General features: G+C 45.3%; 1 protein-coding gene and 1 long non-coding RNA gene across 2 annotated transcripts in view; both read right to left on the bottom strand.

Moving 5' to 3' along the window:
• Window positions 1–5,518, bottom strand: part of LOC126545560 (cytoplasmic dynein 2 intermediate chain 2-like) — a 28,659-nt gene extending 23,141 nt beyond the window's left edge. Inside the window, exon 1 of the mRNA XM_050193480.2 lies at window positions 3,714–5,518. Coding sequence (XP_050049437.2) covers window positions 3,714–3,924 — 211 coding nt within the window. The 5' untranslated portion in view covers window positions 3,925–5,518. The remainder of the gene's footprint in view (window positions 1–3,713) is intronic.
• Window positions 5,519–7,328: 1,810 nt separating this feature from the next.
• Window positions 7,329–12,703, bottom strand: LOC129388215 (uncharacterized). The gene is made up of 3 exons (XR_008615246.2): window positions 12,626–12,703; window positions 11,868–12,080; window positions 7,329–7,399 (listed from the first exon to the last, which is right to left on the bottom strand). It is a non-coding gene; the product is annotated as an uncharacterized lncRNA (long non-coding RNA).
• Between the last annotated feature and the right edge of the window lie 250 nt (window positions 12,704–12,953).

Here is a 12,953-nt window from a genome sequence, read left to right as displayed (position 1 = left end):
ACTTCAGTTTTATGAAAAGTGTAACCCCGAATGTTTGGGCTCTTCAGCAGCCGCAAACAAAAGGGCTCGAGGTAGAGAGCGAAAAGCAGGGGGGATAAAGGGCAGCCTTGTCTCACAGACGACTGCACAGGAATACCATCACTTAACTGCCTATTAATTATCAGCTTCGTTATACAACCATTGTACATCATTTTAACACCTTCTGTAATAACAGTCCCAACATTGATATGGTCTAGGATCGAGAACAGAACTTCGTGTACGACTTTATCGAACGCCTTGTGCAGATCTAATTAAAACATGGCCACGCGCCCATAGATTCCGTCACAGCATTCAAGGACAGTTCTAGCTGTGTGAACATTAGTAAAGATTGACCTGCCTTTTATGCCGCATGTCTGATGTGGCCCTACAAGTGACTCAATAACACTTTGAAGGCGTCGAGCTAAAATCTTCATGAATATCTTGTAGTCCACGTTTGTTAGACTGATGGGACGGTATGATTCAACAGACTGTAACTTAATCGGATCATTCGTTTTAGGAATTAGTACTACGTGGGACGCTCGGAAGGATGGAGGACTTGCTTTCATTTCATAGAATTCGCTAATCAGCCTTTCAAGTGCGACTGCCATTTCTGTTCTAAAGGCTTTATATAGAGATGCACCGAGAACGTCTGGCCCAGGACTTGTTTGAACTAAGCTCCAGAATCGCTGATTCAATTTCCTCAGCCGTAATACTGGCTTCTAGAGCGTGCACAAGGTCATCCTCTAATCTCGGCATCAGTGATAGGAATTCTGTTCTGAAGTAGTCAGTGTTCGGAGTATTAAGGCTGAATATATCTGTGTAATGTTCGACGAATGCCTGCTTAATTATTTCTCTTCGATTTGTGATTTCGTTTCGATAGCATATTTCCGTTATCTCTTTCGACAGAGCGTGCCTTTTTTCATCACTGAGCGCGCGTTTGGTAGGCGTCTCTCCGGACCACAGTTTCTCGTTACGCGCCCTTATCACTGCGCCACGGTACATTTCTTCGTCTATTGCCTCGAGCTTAGTTTTAGTCTCTTTAATTTCTTTTGTGAACAATCCCGGCTCGTAGCACTCCGTACTTAGCATAAAATCTAGGGCACTCTGCAGCTCTTTAACTCGTTGTTTTTCTTTTCGCCGAAGCGCACATGATCTATCAATAGCGGCTATTTTAATATCAGATTTGAACTGCTCCCATACTTGCATAAAACTTCCGGAGTTACTTCGCGGCATGTTCGCTATATAATCCTTGACTTTAGTCACGTACTCTTCATCTTCCAGTAATTTATCATTAGACTTCCACAAGTCGCAATTAAATTTCGCAGCTATTCTCTTCGTACCGATTGTAACCATGACTAGGCAGTGATCACTAAAAGAGACATAGATCGTCTGGTAGTCAGAACATAACAGCGAGCATTCGACAGGAACATATATACGGTCCAATCTAGCATGACTGCCTCCCTGAAAGTGAGTGTACATTGCCTGGCCTTCATGCGTCGATATCAAGCCTACATCTTCAAGGTCGTGCTCACCTACAATTTCGGAAAGTAACTCGGCGCTCCGATCTTGAAAGGAACGGTTTGTTGTCCTATCCTCTGGTCTACAGACACAATTGAAATCACCAAGCAAGATCACCCGCCTTTCAGTAAGCAGGAGAGGCTTCACCTGTCGGAAGAAACTCTCCCTTTCAGCAATTGCATTCGGAGCGTATACACACACAGCTCTCCAAGCCACTCCATCCGATTCAAAATCACACATTACAAGACGCCCACTTTCACACGAGAACACAGTATCAACAGCCCCAATACCATTTAAAAAAAAAATAACGCATCCACCCGCTCTTCCAACAGCATGACATACGCAAACGCTGTATCTGCTACAATAGACCGCTACCATTCTGTCTGTTCTTCGTCTTCAATTTTAGTTTCCTGAACCGCGAGCAAATCTATTTCGTTTTCTAGCAGATGGCAGTTCAGTTGCAGTTGCCTTCTACGCGCCGACAGGCCCCTTACATTAAGCGTAGCAACACGTAGGCTGGACGTGAGGTTGGTAGCCATCTAAGGAAAAGGGAGACGCCGATCAGTCTACTCACACAACAAACAGGGTGAATCCATATATGGTCGGTTGAGTAGACGGGATATTGAGACAAGGTTAAGCATCAAGGAACGCAAGGAACGCAAGTGCGGCAATATAAAAGCGACTCGGCGTTTTGTGTATGCTATGCAGGGAGAGTCTAACGTTGACAGTACTTGCAACCATAAGCGACTGCGAAAAGAAATCAGCCCGAGTATTCTTAGGGTGATTTAAACTGAGGCACTACACGATGTATACGTGTCGCCAGCTCAAACGCGGCACCCAAGACGACAGAGAAGGCCAATTTTTCTGTAACTTACCGTGTCCCGTTTGAGCTACACATCGCTTCAGTTAAGTTCGTAACCTTTTTGGAACGGAAGGAACTTAGGGCCAAACAATGAAATATTCCTTACCTCAGTAAGGAAGCCTTCATTGCGGTGAGGCTACCTTATGTCACTCTGAAAGCTTCCTTACTGAGGGGCCCTCGGTGAAGGCTTCCTTGGTGTTTCCTCAGCATAAGGTAGCTCCAAAGCTACCTTCGCAAGCAAAGCTACCTTTGCTTGCGCATGCGCGCTGTCGCCCACCTGCGGAGAAGCGCGAGCACGGTACGTCTTGCCAGGCATGTTCGTTTCAGTCACGCGTGCGGCATGAAAGCGTTGCTAGCCGTTGCTAGGCGTTGCAAGACGCCGGCGTGTCAGCGTCGATGGAGCATATCAAGTTTTGCACTGTAATGCGCTACTTTTTTTAACTTTAGTAAACAAAACTAGAAGAAAGCGTCCACGCTTCTCTATATTAGCTCTTCAATTTAAAGATTGTGCGACGATACAACATTCTTCAATAGAATAATGGTGCTCGCGTAAAGATTTTAAGAGATAATCTCGAACCCAGGCATGCGGCAACCGCTCCTTACGTGAGGACGGGTGAAGGGAGCTTTCAGAGTATACGCTTGCTTCCTCCATCGGTCCTTCGCTGTAAGGAGGCCTCACGTAAGGTAAGGAAGCGCTCGAAGGAAAGGAACGTTTCATTGTTTGGGCCTTAGGCACTATTGAGCATGAAAATCTAGCCGTCTATCAATGACTTGCGCGTTTAATGTGTATCGCTCACTTATGGCGTGCACATGGAGGGCATGGCGCTTCACATTCCAGCTTTTAAGTTTCACGCAATTTTCTCACGAAGAGGCAAGGTGCTGCTTTGCATGTAGTTCAATAAACAGTGCACGAACTTCGAACCATTCACGATTTATAGAGAATACCGTTTTCGCCGGATCGCGCCATGACACGGATGAAAACAGCGAAGTACATGGAGAGTAACTGTTGTCGTTCGTCCTCCCGTTGCTCTCTTTCCGACCAGGGACTAAACACTTACTCTCCGAAATTTGCACACGGCACGCACATTCATGGACTTAGTCCTTTGAGCGACGAAAGCGCCCTTTTTAGAAATAACGGCCCAGTTACTCCCGTTTTCCCCGAGATTTTTCTTAGAGTGCATCCCACGGTGTCGACTGCATTAAAACGCCTTTCATCGCTGCTCATGTGAATCGAACCAGGTAATAGCGTCTCTTGCACGATATAGGATGCGGAAAGTGGAGGCAGAGAAATGCAGGCGTACGTCTGCTTACTTACCGTGCACTGTGCCTGCAACCAAAACTGACGCCCTCTGCGGGTGAAAAGCGACGGAGGTGACGCAGGTGTCCGTGGGGAGGAAACCGCCGGTCTGGTTGAAAGTGTGTGAGCGGTGGGGATTCCAGAGAAACACCCCGGCTTCGTGTGTGCACCACTCATCGTGATTGGCAACTCCACACGTGCTAGAAGTTATTGTCAAGGAGGACGTCATTGAATGCGTTTGCAAAGATTACTGGTAGTAGCGATATATGTGACATGGCGTACAATGCTATGGCAAGGCGCGTAGTGTACATATCGGACACACGAGACGCAAGATGTCATATTATAACCAAAATCATAATCAACCGCGCATCATGCGGCTTTTGCAACAACAATTAATTTTGCACTACCGAGGTTCCCTTTTTTTTTTTTTTTTTTGACGATTCCGTTCAAGTATATACTATGCGCAACACATGTAATACGGCCGTGGCCGGAGTTATGAAGTCGACCTGCCCTGAACTGTGAACGTTCGTAAAATAAGTTAAACTGAAAGACAAGCATTATTCTTTCGAAACAAACCACCGTGGTTGCTCAGTGGCTATGGTGTTGGGCTGCTGAACACGAGGTCGCGGGATCGAATCCTGGCCACGGCGGCCGCATTTCAATGGGGGCGAAGTGCGAATACACCCGTGTGCTTAGATTTAAAATTTAGGAAGCGTTTCCTTTGTAAGTGATATCTGCCATTGGTAGGTAGCTTTCGCTATAGTGATATGTCCAGCGTCACGATTGGCTATTCAATTCAATCATACGAACAATTCCAGAGAAAGAACTTTTTTGTGAATATGGGCCTCAGTTCCTATTCTCTTGAAGTAGACAATAGTGGTTCGACAAGCTAAGCTTGCTGAAGAGGTGCGCTCCGTCGGCACACGTTTTTACTGATGAAGCATGAAATCTCAAGTGCGTTGTTTTAGACTGAAACAATGAAAATTCCGAACTTTTTCTGCACCGATGGGTAGCCGTCACACTTGATAAGCACACAAGGCATTATCATTTCTTTGTCTTTCTCACTTACTTTAAATTTATATGAGACTGGTTCGTTCACGGGCTTAATTTCTTTTTTCTTTCTTTCTTTCTTTCTTTCTTTCTTTCTTTTTTTATTTCTTTCTTCCTTTCTTTCTTTCTTTCTTTCTTTCTTTCTTTCTTTCTTTCTTTCTTATTAGAAGTAAAATGTGGCCGCTGACGACTGCGCCGATATTTGCGGAGGAACAACTTTTCTCGGAGGCTTCTTGAAATCTGTGGTTTTCGCCTCCGGGTTTCATACTGAATGAGAACAATTCTGTCAGAGGCACAAAGGAAAAATGACGATACACGTTGTTTATGTGTTTAAATCGCTGAAATCAATAGAGACTAAGGATACCGGGAAAAAAAAATGCGTAGACGCCTCTTTAGCTTCAGTGCGCTTTACACTCGTCTTAAATGTACGGGAGCGTGGGATGCACGTCGAGTGAGATTATTTTCTGTGAATGATATTAAACAACCTTTTACAACATCCGATGACGTCTGCACAGCATTAGCAAGGCTGGAGAACACATTGTGACGCAAAACCAAGCGACACAATGGATATGCCTTGAGGTGTTCATTTCAAAACCGCGCGGTTAGATCTTATTTAATTCTGCGAGATCGTACGCCGGCGTTGATAAAAAAGAAAAAAAAATCATTTATAATTAGCGACTAAATCACAAAAGACATTCGAAATCTCATTCACTGATACATAGAACTACTGGTACGTTTGGTTGACTTCTGTTTCTTGCCAGGTAAATTACGCTAATTTTTTTCCGCAAGTTCCCGCACAAAACATTTCGCATTGCTTTTGCTGACGTCAAAGAGATCCGTTCTTTTAATAGCCTCTGCACAATGAGCAGAACAGCGCCATGTTCTTGAGAACTAACCGTTTAACGGTACTTCGAAAACACTTGTTTCGGATAAGGGGGAGTTTGAAAGCGTGTAACCGCTTTCACAGCCACTATGTGTCAGATAAGTTAGTGGCCCATATTTGACAGTTGAGCACCTTAAGCTGGCATGTAAAAAACAATTCGCCACCGCATGCGTTCTGTTGCGGAGTATGAGGTTGCGTTCCCCGGCCTCCGTGACCGCGTTGCCATTGGAACGGAATGCAAAAACATTCAGATGCCTAAAGAACGTCAGCTGGTGGTCAAAATTTAGCCAAAGCCCTCGATATATATATATATATATATATATATATATATATATATATATATATATATATATATATATATATATATATATATATATATATTCATGTGTTTCTTGCTGTCATTGTTTGTTGGCTTCCTATGTGATTAATAAAATCGGGCCCCTCGGTTAACCTCTCTTTGTTCTCATTTACTTATTTATTCGTTTATTTAGTTAATTGTTTATATATTTATATATCTCTGAGAGACGCTGGCTAACAATCCCAGAGATAGATCTAGTAAACAGAAATACCGAAGTTAGAACTACCGAATAAAATGGCTTATAGCTCGGCTATTATTATTATTATTATTATTATTATTATTATTATTATTATTATTATTATTATTATTATTATTATTATTATTATTATTATTATTATTGCAGAGTTGCCTCGATGCAAAGATCTAGACCACATGTTTCACGGTATAGTCAGACCATCCGAACCTTCGAACAATAATCTAAGCCGCAATGTCAGTAATTTCTTCTCGTCAGTATATTCTGGACCAACGAAGGCTAACGGAGTAAAATATGTAGCTATGTCAACGGAGATGACGTGTTAATTATTCCCACCTTTTTAGACACTCGGACTTTTAACACTGTAACACTACTAACACTTTTAACGCTATAACTGGAGAAGCTCTTATTTCCGGCTGAAAAAAAAAGTAAATGTTATGTAGGGAGCTAGCGCTTCAAGATGGCACGTTTTATCACCACTGTGCATGTCTGTTCAATATAAGGCGGTCTTCGGGAGTATACGCTCGTGCGGCGGCCGCAGAGAGACAAACGGACCTCCGAAGATTTGCTCAATACGCCGCACTTCTTAACCTTGATTGATTCACGTGTACCGTATTTCCGGACTACAGTTTGCTACAGGCTACAGGGGTCAGTTACGGCTACATTTTTTTTTATCTCGTTAGGTTCTCAAATTTTTACATAGTAAGCAGGGGTCGAATCAGCGCACAAAAAAAATATGTATTTGTACTACTTAATTTGGCAGCTGCTTCATTCGAAAAAAAAAAAAATGGAGTGAAATTCGACGAATAACCAGTAGAAGTTGATACAAAGTTTACACGATTGAATTAAATGAGCGTTATCGCTGTCGTGTTTATTTTTTCATTATTAATTCCAAATATTCCCTGTGACGTCCAAGTAAAACAGTTACAGCCAAATTGACGAAACACGACATTTCTGCCCAAGGAGAAATTGTCACGGCAAGAAGAATCGCGCTGGGCTAGAATGAGCGATACTGAAAACAAATGTCTTGCGTAGTAAATATAGACAGCTTGAACGTCGTTAAAATCTAAACATTTAGACATATATAGTCCGCGGTCTGTAGTCCTGGGTATACTGCGGTTAACAGACCTCCCTCTGATGCACTACTTGGCAAAGTCAAAAGGATATGAAAGGGCTATGACGGAGCCAGTGGCATTCCATGAAGAGCCAGTGCAGACAAGCTGCAAGGAAGCAGACATTTCGTGAGACAAACAAAACAGATGATCACAGGAAGATGGAGAGTTCACGTCAAAGTCATATTTCATCAGCCAAAACAACCGCGTGAAGTTGCCGACACGTTTTTCAGCATGCTATTTTCTTTGTTTTGCTTTGCTTCAGAATGAAGAGGTACTTCAGCTGAAAAATAAAGTGCGGTATATCGTTGATATGACCGATAGAAGAAAAGGTTATGACTGATATTAACGAACCATGCGTGAAGTAAGCTGCGGCGCTTCCGCAAGCTTTCTACAGCTAAATTAGGAGTTATTTGTTAGCTTAATGACAACTTTATAGTCGGCTACTATGATAGCTCAGGTAAAGGACAAAAGCCTGGTAAATTTAGCACGAGGACGTTGAACGATTTTGAGAGGAGCAGCAAGCACAGCAAGTCTAGAGACGATGTGCTTCGCCACTTCTCGATGTCAGCGTCATGGTGCACGACGATAAACACGAAGTGTAATTATCACGCTGAGCGCGCAATTGCGGCTGTCGCCAGCACTTTCTTTTCCGTGACTCCACTATCGATCAAGCTGTCTCTTCATCATCACCTAAAGTTGACCCTTATAAAGTTAACGACGACTGCCGCTTTAGTCACGTTGTATACGCACGTTTTCATTCTGAATCAAAAGTATTTATTGATGCGAAAACGTCAAATGGCCAAGTGAGCGAGAAAGTCGGCGTCTGTCATCTGTAGGAGCGAATTTCCCATTGGCTGCGACGCTACGTCGTGAGGGTGCCTGGACAAAGCAGAGCGGCTGAATAGGAATACCTGCTTCGGTGACAGCGCGCCAGGTGTTGCGTCAGGGCATCGCCGCGACGCCACGTCACCCTCGCAAGACTGCGTTATCCGCGCGTTCCTCGTCCGCGTTCGAACTGCGCCTCGATTAGGTGCCAATCAAAAGACGCCAAGCATCGCAGCGCTCTCGCTTGCCCGCGAGGAACTCCAAGGACCGCTCATCAGCGTTCATTAATGCTTTCGCATTCACAGCTCATAAGTGCTTCGGTGTCCTCGAATTATTTTTGTGCTGGGCTTTGCATTGGGGGCCCAGTGCTCGTATACCCACTACTGCACATCCTCTAGGGAAATGTCTGCGGCGTTAAGTCAAGGGAGTCGCTCAAAGGTAGTTGGATTTTGGTGGCATAGTTGGATAGCTCGCTGTTCATGGATGGACAGCCATGCCTTGTGGATTACCTTTGATTTACGTTTGGCAAATAAAGGGTTTGCCAGTCATACTTTTCTCGTTGTGAATATTCAGGTCATCTGAATATTCTTATGCAGTTATTGAATTAAATTCTGGCGTTTTACGTGCCAAAATCGCGAACTGATTATGAGGCACGCTGTAGTGGGGGACGCCGGATTAATTTTTAGCACCAGGGGATCTTTAACATGCCCCCAATGCACGAGACACCTGCGTTCTTGCATTTAGCCCCCATCGAAATGCGGCCGCCGCGACCGGATTTGATCCCGCGACCTCGTGCTCAGCAGCGCAACACCATAGCCGTTAAACCACCGGGGCGGTTGATTCTTATGCACTTAAACGGCAACCGCTGTTAACCTTAAAATACACTTACTCAAATACACGGTCATGTGAATAAATTTTTAAAGGCACACATGTGCAAACCTATGATTCAATGACGGAAGTTCGTCGTATTTCTTCGAAAATTCGGTAAATCTTTTTAAAGAAAATTCGCACTTCAGATATCATTTTTAAGGATTTGTATGTGATCATGTAAGCGACAAGTATCGCCTTCATTTTCGTTTCGGCCAGTAATTGCGATTTATATATTTCGTATGGTGTGTGAGACAGAGGTATGCAGGACAGTCGACTAGAGTCAGACATTTATTTTCGTTTCTCTTTAGAGAAGCCCGCCTTAAGAAACGAGTAGGGCGCTGTTATTTTCGCTTCACTGCTCAAAAGGCAACAGTAATTTTTTTTTCTCGCAAAGAAAAACCTACTACGTTTATTGAAAGCTAGAGCACACAAGAAAGGTAAATGCGTGAAAAAATACCGCGAAAGGCATTTGCAAATCGGCCATTAAAAGCGACCTTGTAGCACCCGTCAAGCAAACGTTACTTTTCTTTTCATCGTTGCTTACGACAGCAAGATACAGTGAAGCTTTTGAGCATATCAATCAGTAGTCTGTTAATGTTATCTCACGCGCGGACAGGCCGCTTCAGTAAAACGTAATTATAGTTAACCTTTCAGTGCACAGTAATCTAGCTTGATATACTCGATAGCACGTTTTCTGCTCAGCCCGCTCTGTAAGTATAAGCGAACACCAAAAGACCGACTACTAATGCAAGCAACTTCTTTTCAATTCAGCACAAATGAACACGACTTGAATGCGAATGAGTGCGCTCTTGCTGCTTGTGTGCAAATGTCGCACTGCTGACGCCTGGAGAGAGAGAGAGAGAGAGAGAGAGAGCGTTTTGTAACCATGTTAGCTACCGTCTTTATAGCTACAGAATACCACATTATTTTACCACTATTGTATAGCACAATGTAATGTACAAAGCTATAAAGAGACCTCTCAGGAAATTGTATTAACTTCTAAGCAAACAGTTCGCCCTCGAAGTCAAGGCTTTGTGGCTCGTTTCAGCAATGTATCCATGTAGATAAACTTGAATATGTATCAGTTTACCTAAGGTACGTTGCATAAGGAATGTAAGACGTTTTCAAGAGAAACCAAATAACAAAATATATATTTGCATGTGTCTCCAAAAAGCACTTTGCGTACGTGTAGAAAATACATTAAAGAGTATAGAGTGCCAATAGTGAACACAGTTCTTGCATATCTCGTGCAGTCCTGCTTTTACGCCTGCGTCCAAGTCGGTTACGTTGCTGCGCATGCCACAATATCGCAAAGCAATCACGGAGCATTTGCTCTGACAACCGGTGTGCTGTACGACTCTGAACACAGCTCCAACAGGTCTGAAATTGAAGTCCCAACAGCTGTCGTGGCCCTTCTGGTTTCGTGGTTGTGTATTCTTTTTAATATTTATTTCGCTCAATTTTATCTTCTCCGACTCGCGCACGGCGGTCAGGGCTTTCTAGTCCGCTCTAGTTTCTAAACACGCAGCCGGCGTCGTCAACAGAACCTTTCGTAATACAACGGGCGAAGAAACTGGATGTCATAGCATAGCGTGGCTCCCGGCCCACGTGAACGATATAACTAACCAAGCGGGTTGCGACCCTAACGAGCGGGCCAACTGCCTGGCGCGTGAATTCACGAACCGCGCCCGAGCTAACGGTCCAGCTCTCCCACAGGATTGCCCCTTCAAAGATCTTACCACCTGTACGCGCTAGTCCCGCGCACTGAAGCACGCATCCTGCCGAGCATGGATGAATGCGCAGAAAGACGGTGAGGACGACGATCAGAGTAGCGCTCGTGTTGTTCTGCCATCTAGCCTGCAGCCGTATCTCTCTGTGTATATTTTGTAAATACAATTTCCTATCCCTTTTGGCTACTCTCATCCCCGGGGCACACCTATCACGAAATTACGTTGCATTACAGACACAGCAGCACTTAGTTGGATAGACCCCAACTTCCCGCTGTCGTGCTCCAAATGGGGTCACGCATGCTGCTCCTCCGACCACATGCTCTGGCTGTGCCCGTACAGCGGGGGCTCCGACCTTCAATACAAGTCCAAGTGGGACGCCTTGCTGAAGAGCTCGGAATTCACGCACCAACTACATATAGTTGGTGCGTGTACAGGTCGTCCAGAGGGCCCGCGGCGTCGCAGAGAGACACCACCTCCCGGTCCCGTCGTGGGCGCGGAGCCACCAACTTGATTGAGGAACCGACCTAATAAGGTTCCTCTGGACACTACAATAAAGTTCTTGTCACTGTCACGCGTTGCTTTTATCTCCTTATAAAGATGCGATGACACCGCACTATCCCACTGTACAGTGTCCAGGAATTGAAACGCGGTACTCGGACCACATGGCCGCCGATGCTTTTTGCGCCACCGGAGAGCGCTGGGGGAGAAAATGAGGTCACAATGCGTCACAAAGAATCGCGCCTTTATTGTATATACCGCAATTAATTGGTGTCCCCAGCGCTCAGCGGGGACACCGCCGGCAGTCGCGCGCTCCGAGTATCGCGTTTCATTCGCTGAGCCCTGTACATATTGTCCGCGTGGCAGCTGCCAGCAGCTGTAGGTCTACAGTTCGTACGCGTAAAGGTGCTTCTAACTTCTTCGCAGATGTGAATTCTCCAACGTTCGCAACTCGTCTGTGGTCTGGACAGAAAAATTGCTCAATCTTGGTTCTGACCGAAACAACGGGCCGGCATTTTCTAACGTTGTTGTTGTCATTGCAACAAGGAAATGTGAAAATATAACAAAGGAGCTCCTCTGTTTACTGCCGGTGAAGAAGTCGCGGAGGCTAGTACTCGCTTATCTGTAGCTTTCGTAAAACTCGTACCAACCTCTCGGGGCAACGTCATGTTGCAGTAGAGCCGGGACGCACTGCCTTCGCAAGTGTCGGCCAGCAGCCTGTAGCCACGAAAGGCGCTGCTGCGCGATGATTTCTCGAGCTCCTGCAACATCTTTGGGTAGGCCTGCCGCATGAACGTTGCAAGGGACGGCCAATCATATGCCCTGGGCTCCACGGTCGGCACGCCTTGCGGCGACGCTTGGACCTGCGCAATGCTCAGCTTCAGTATCAATCAACCAATCAATCAATCAGGTTATTTATCTCGTGATATTGAAGCATGCAGACAAGAATATCTGGAAAGCTGACATGGCAAGCCACGAGTATATGGGCCAATCGCGGCCGGATGTCGACAAGGAGTGAGTTCGGAGCTGTCCTTTCGCGACAGAAGGAAAGACCTATGTTTGTGGCGTCTATTGTCTGTCGCGGGCACTCGCGGGCATTCGCAGGCGACGAGGTTAGGTTACGCACTTCTGACAAGGTCTCGCTAAAGACGCTGGTACCGCGACTGCACTGAATTAATATGTAGCGGCTCTATAGCTTACGCGAAGTAGTTGTGACATTGGCCGCTGCTACAATGCATGCGACGGGCTGGCCCTCCTTGCAGCATGCTGAGCCTCAAACTTAAGCGGCGTCTCTCGGTCAACTGGCGGAAGGAATGGTATCGTGCGGTCCTCTCTAAATGCTGCTCTAATTGCATTTGCCAGCTCGCGAATAGTGTTCAGGCATTGCGTAAACACACAGTGTAAATACCTCTGCGTCGCAACAGTGGCGTCCCTGGACCCCCGCCTCCCTCGTGGTCCGCGGCTCTGTCTGGACGCAGCTGTGCTGTGTCTCTCTGGAAGAGAAAAGGGAGCGCCGTTTACGCATTGCTCGCGCGACGAGCGACGAAGACGCTGTGGGTCGGCGCAACATTTCGGGCTCTTGTCTGACAACGATGACATTTTGTTCTCGGCTAATTGTACCCTGTTCAAATTATGCAATATATATATATATATATATATATATATATATACACATATAACGTTTTTCCTTTTTCGCTACTTCTAGGTAAAGACACGATAACTTGCTCCACAACTCA

This window comes from Dermacentor andersoni, chromosome 1 (genome assembly GCF_023375885.2).
Source record: "Dermacentor andersoni chromosome 1, qqDerAnde1_hic_scaffold, whole genome shotgun sequence".
NCBI classification, from domain to species: domain Eukaryota; kingdom Metazoa; phylum Arthropoda; class Arachnida; order Ixodida; family Ixodidae; genus Dermacentor; species Dermacentor andersoni.
This window is presented reverse-complemented; position numbering and strand designations above follow the sequence as displayed.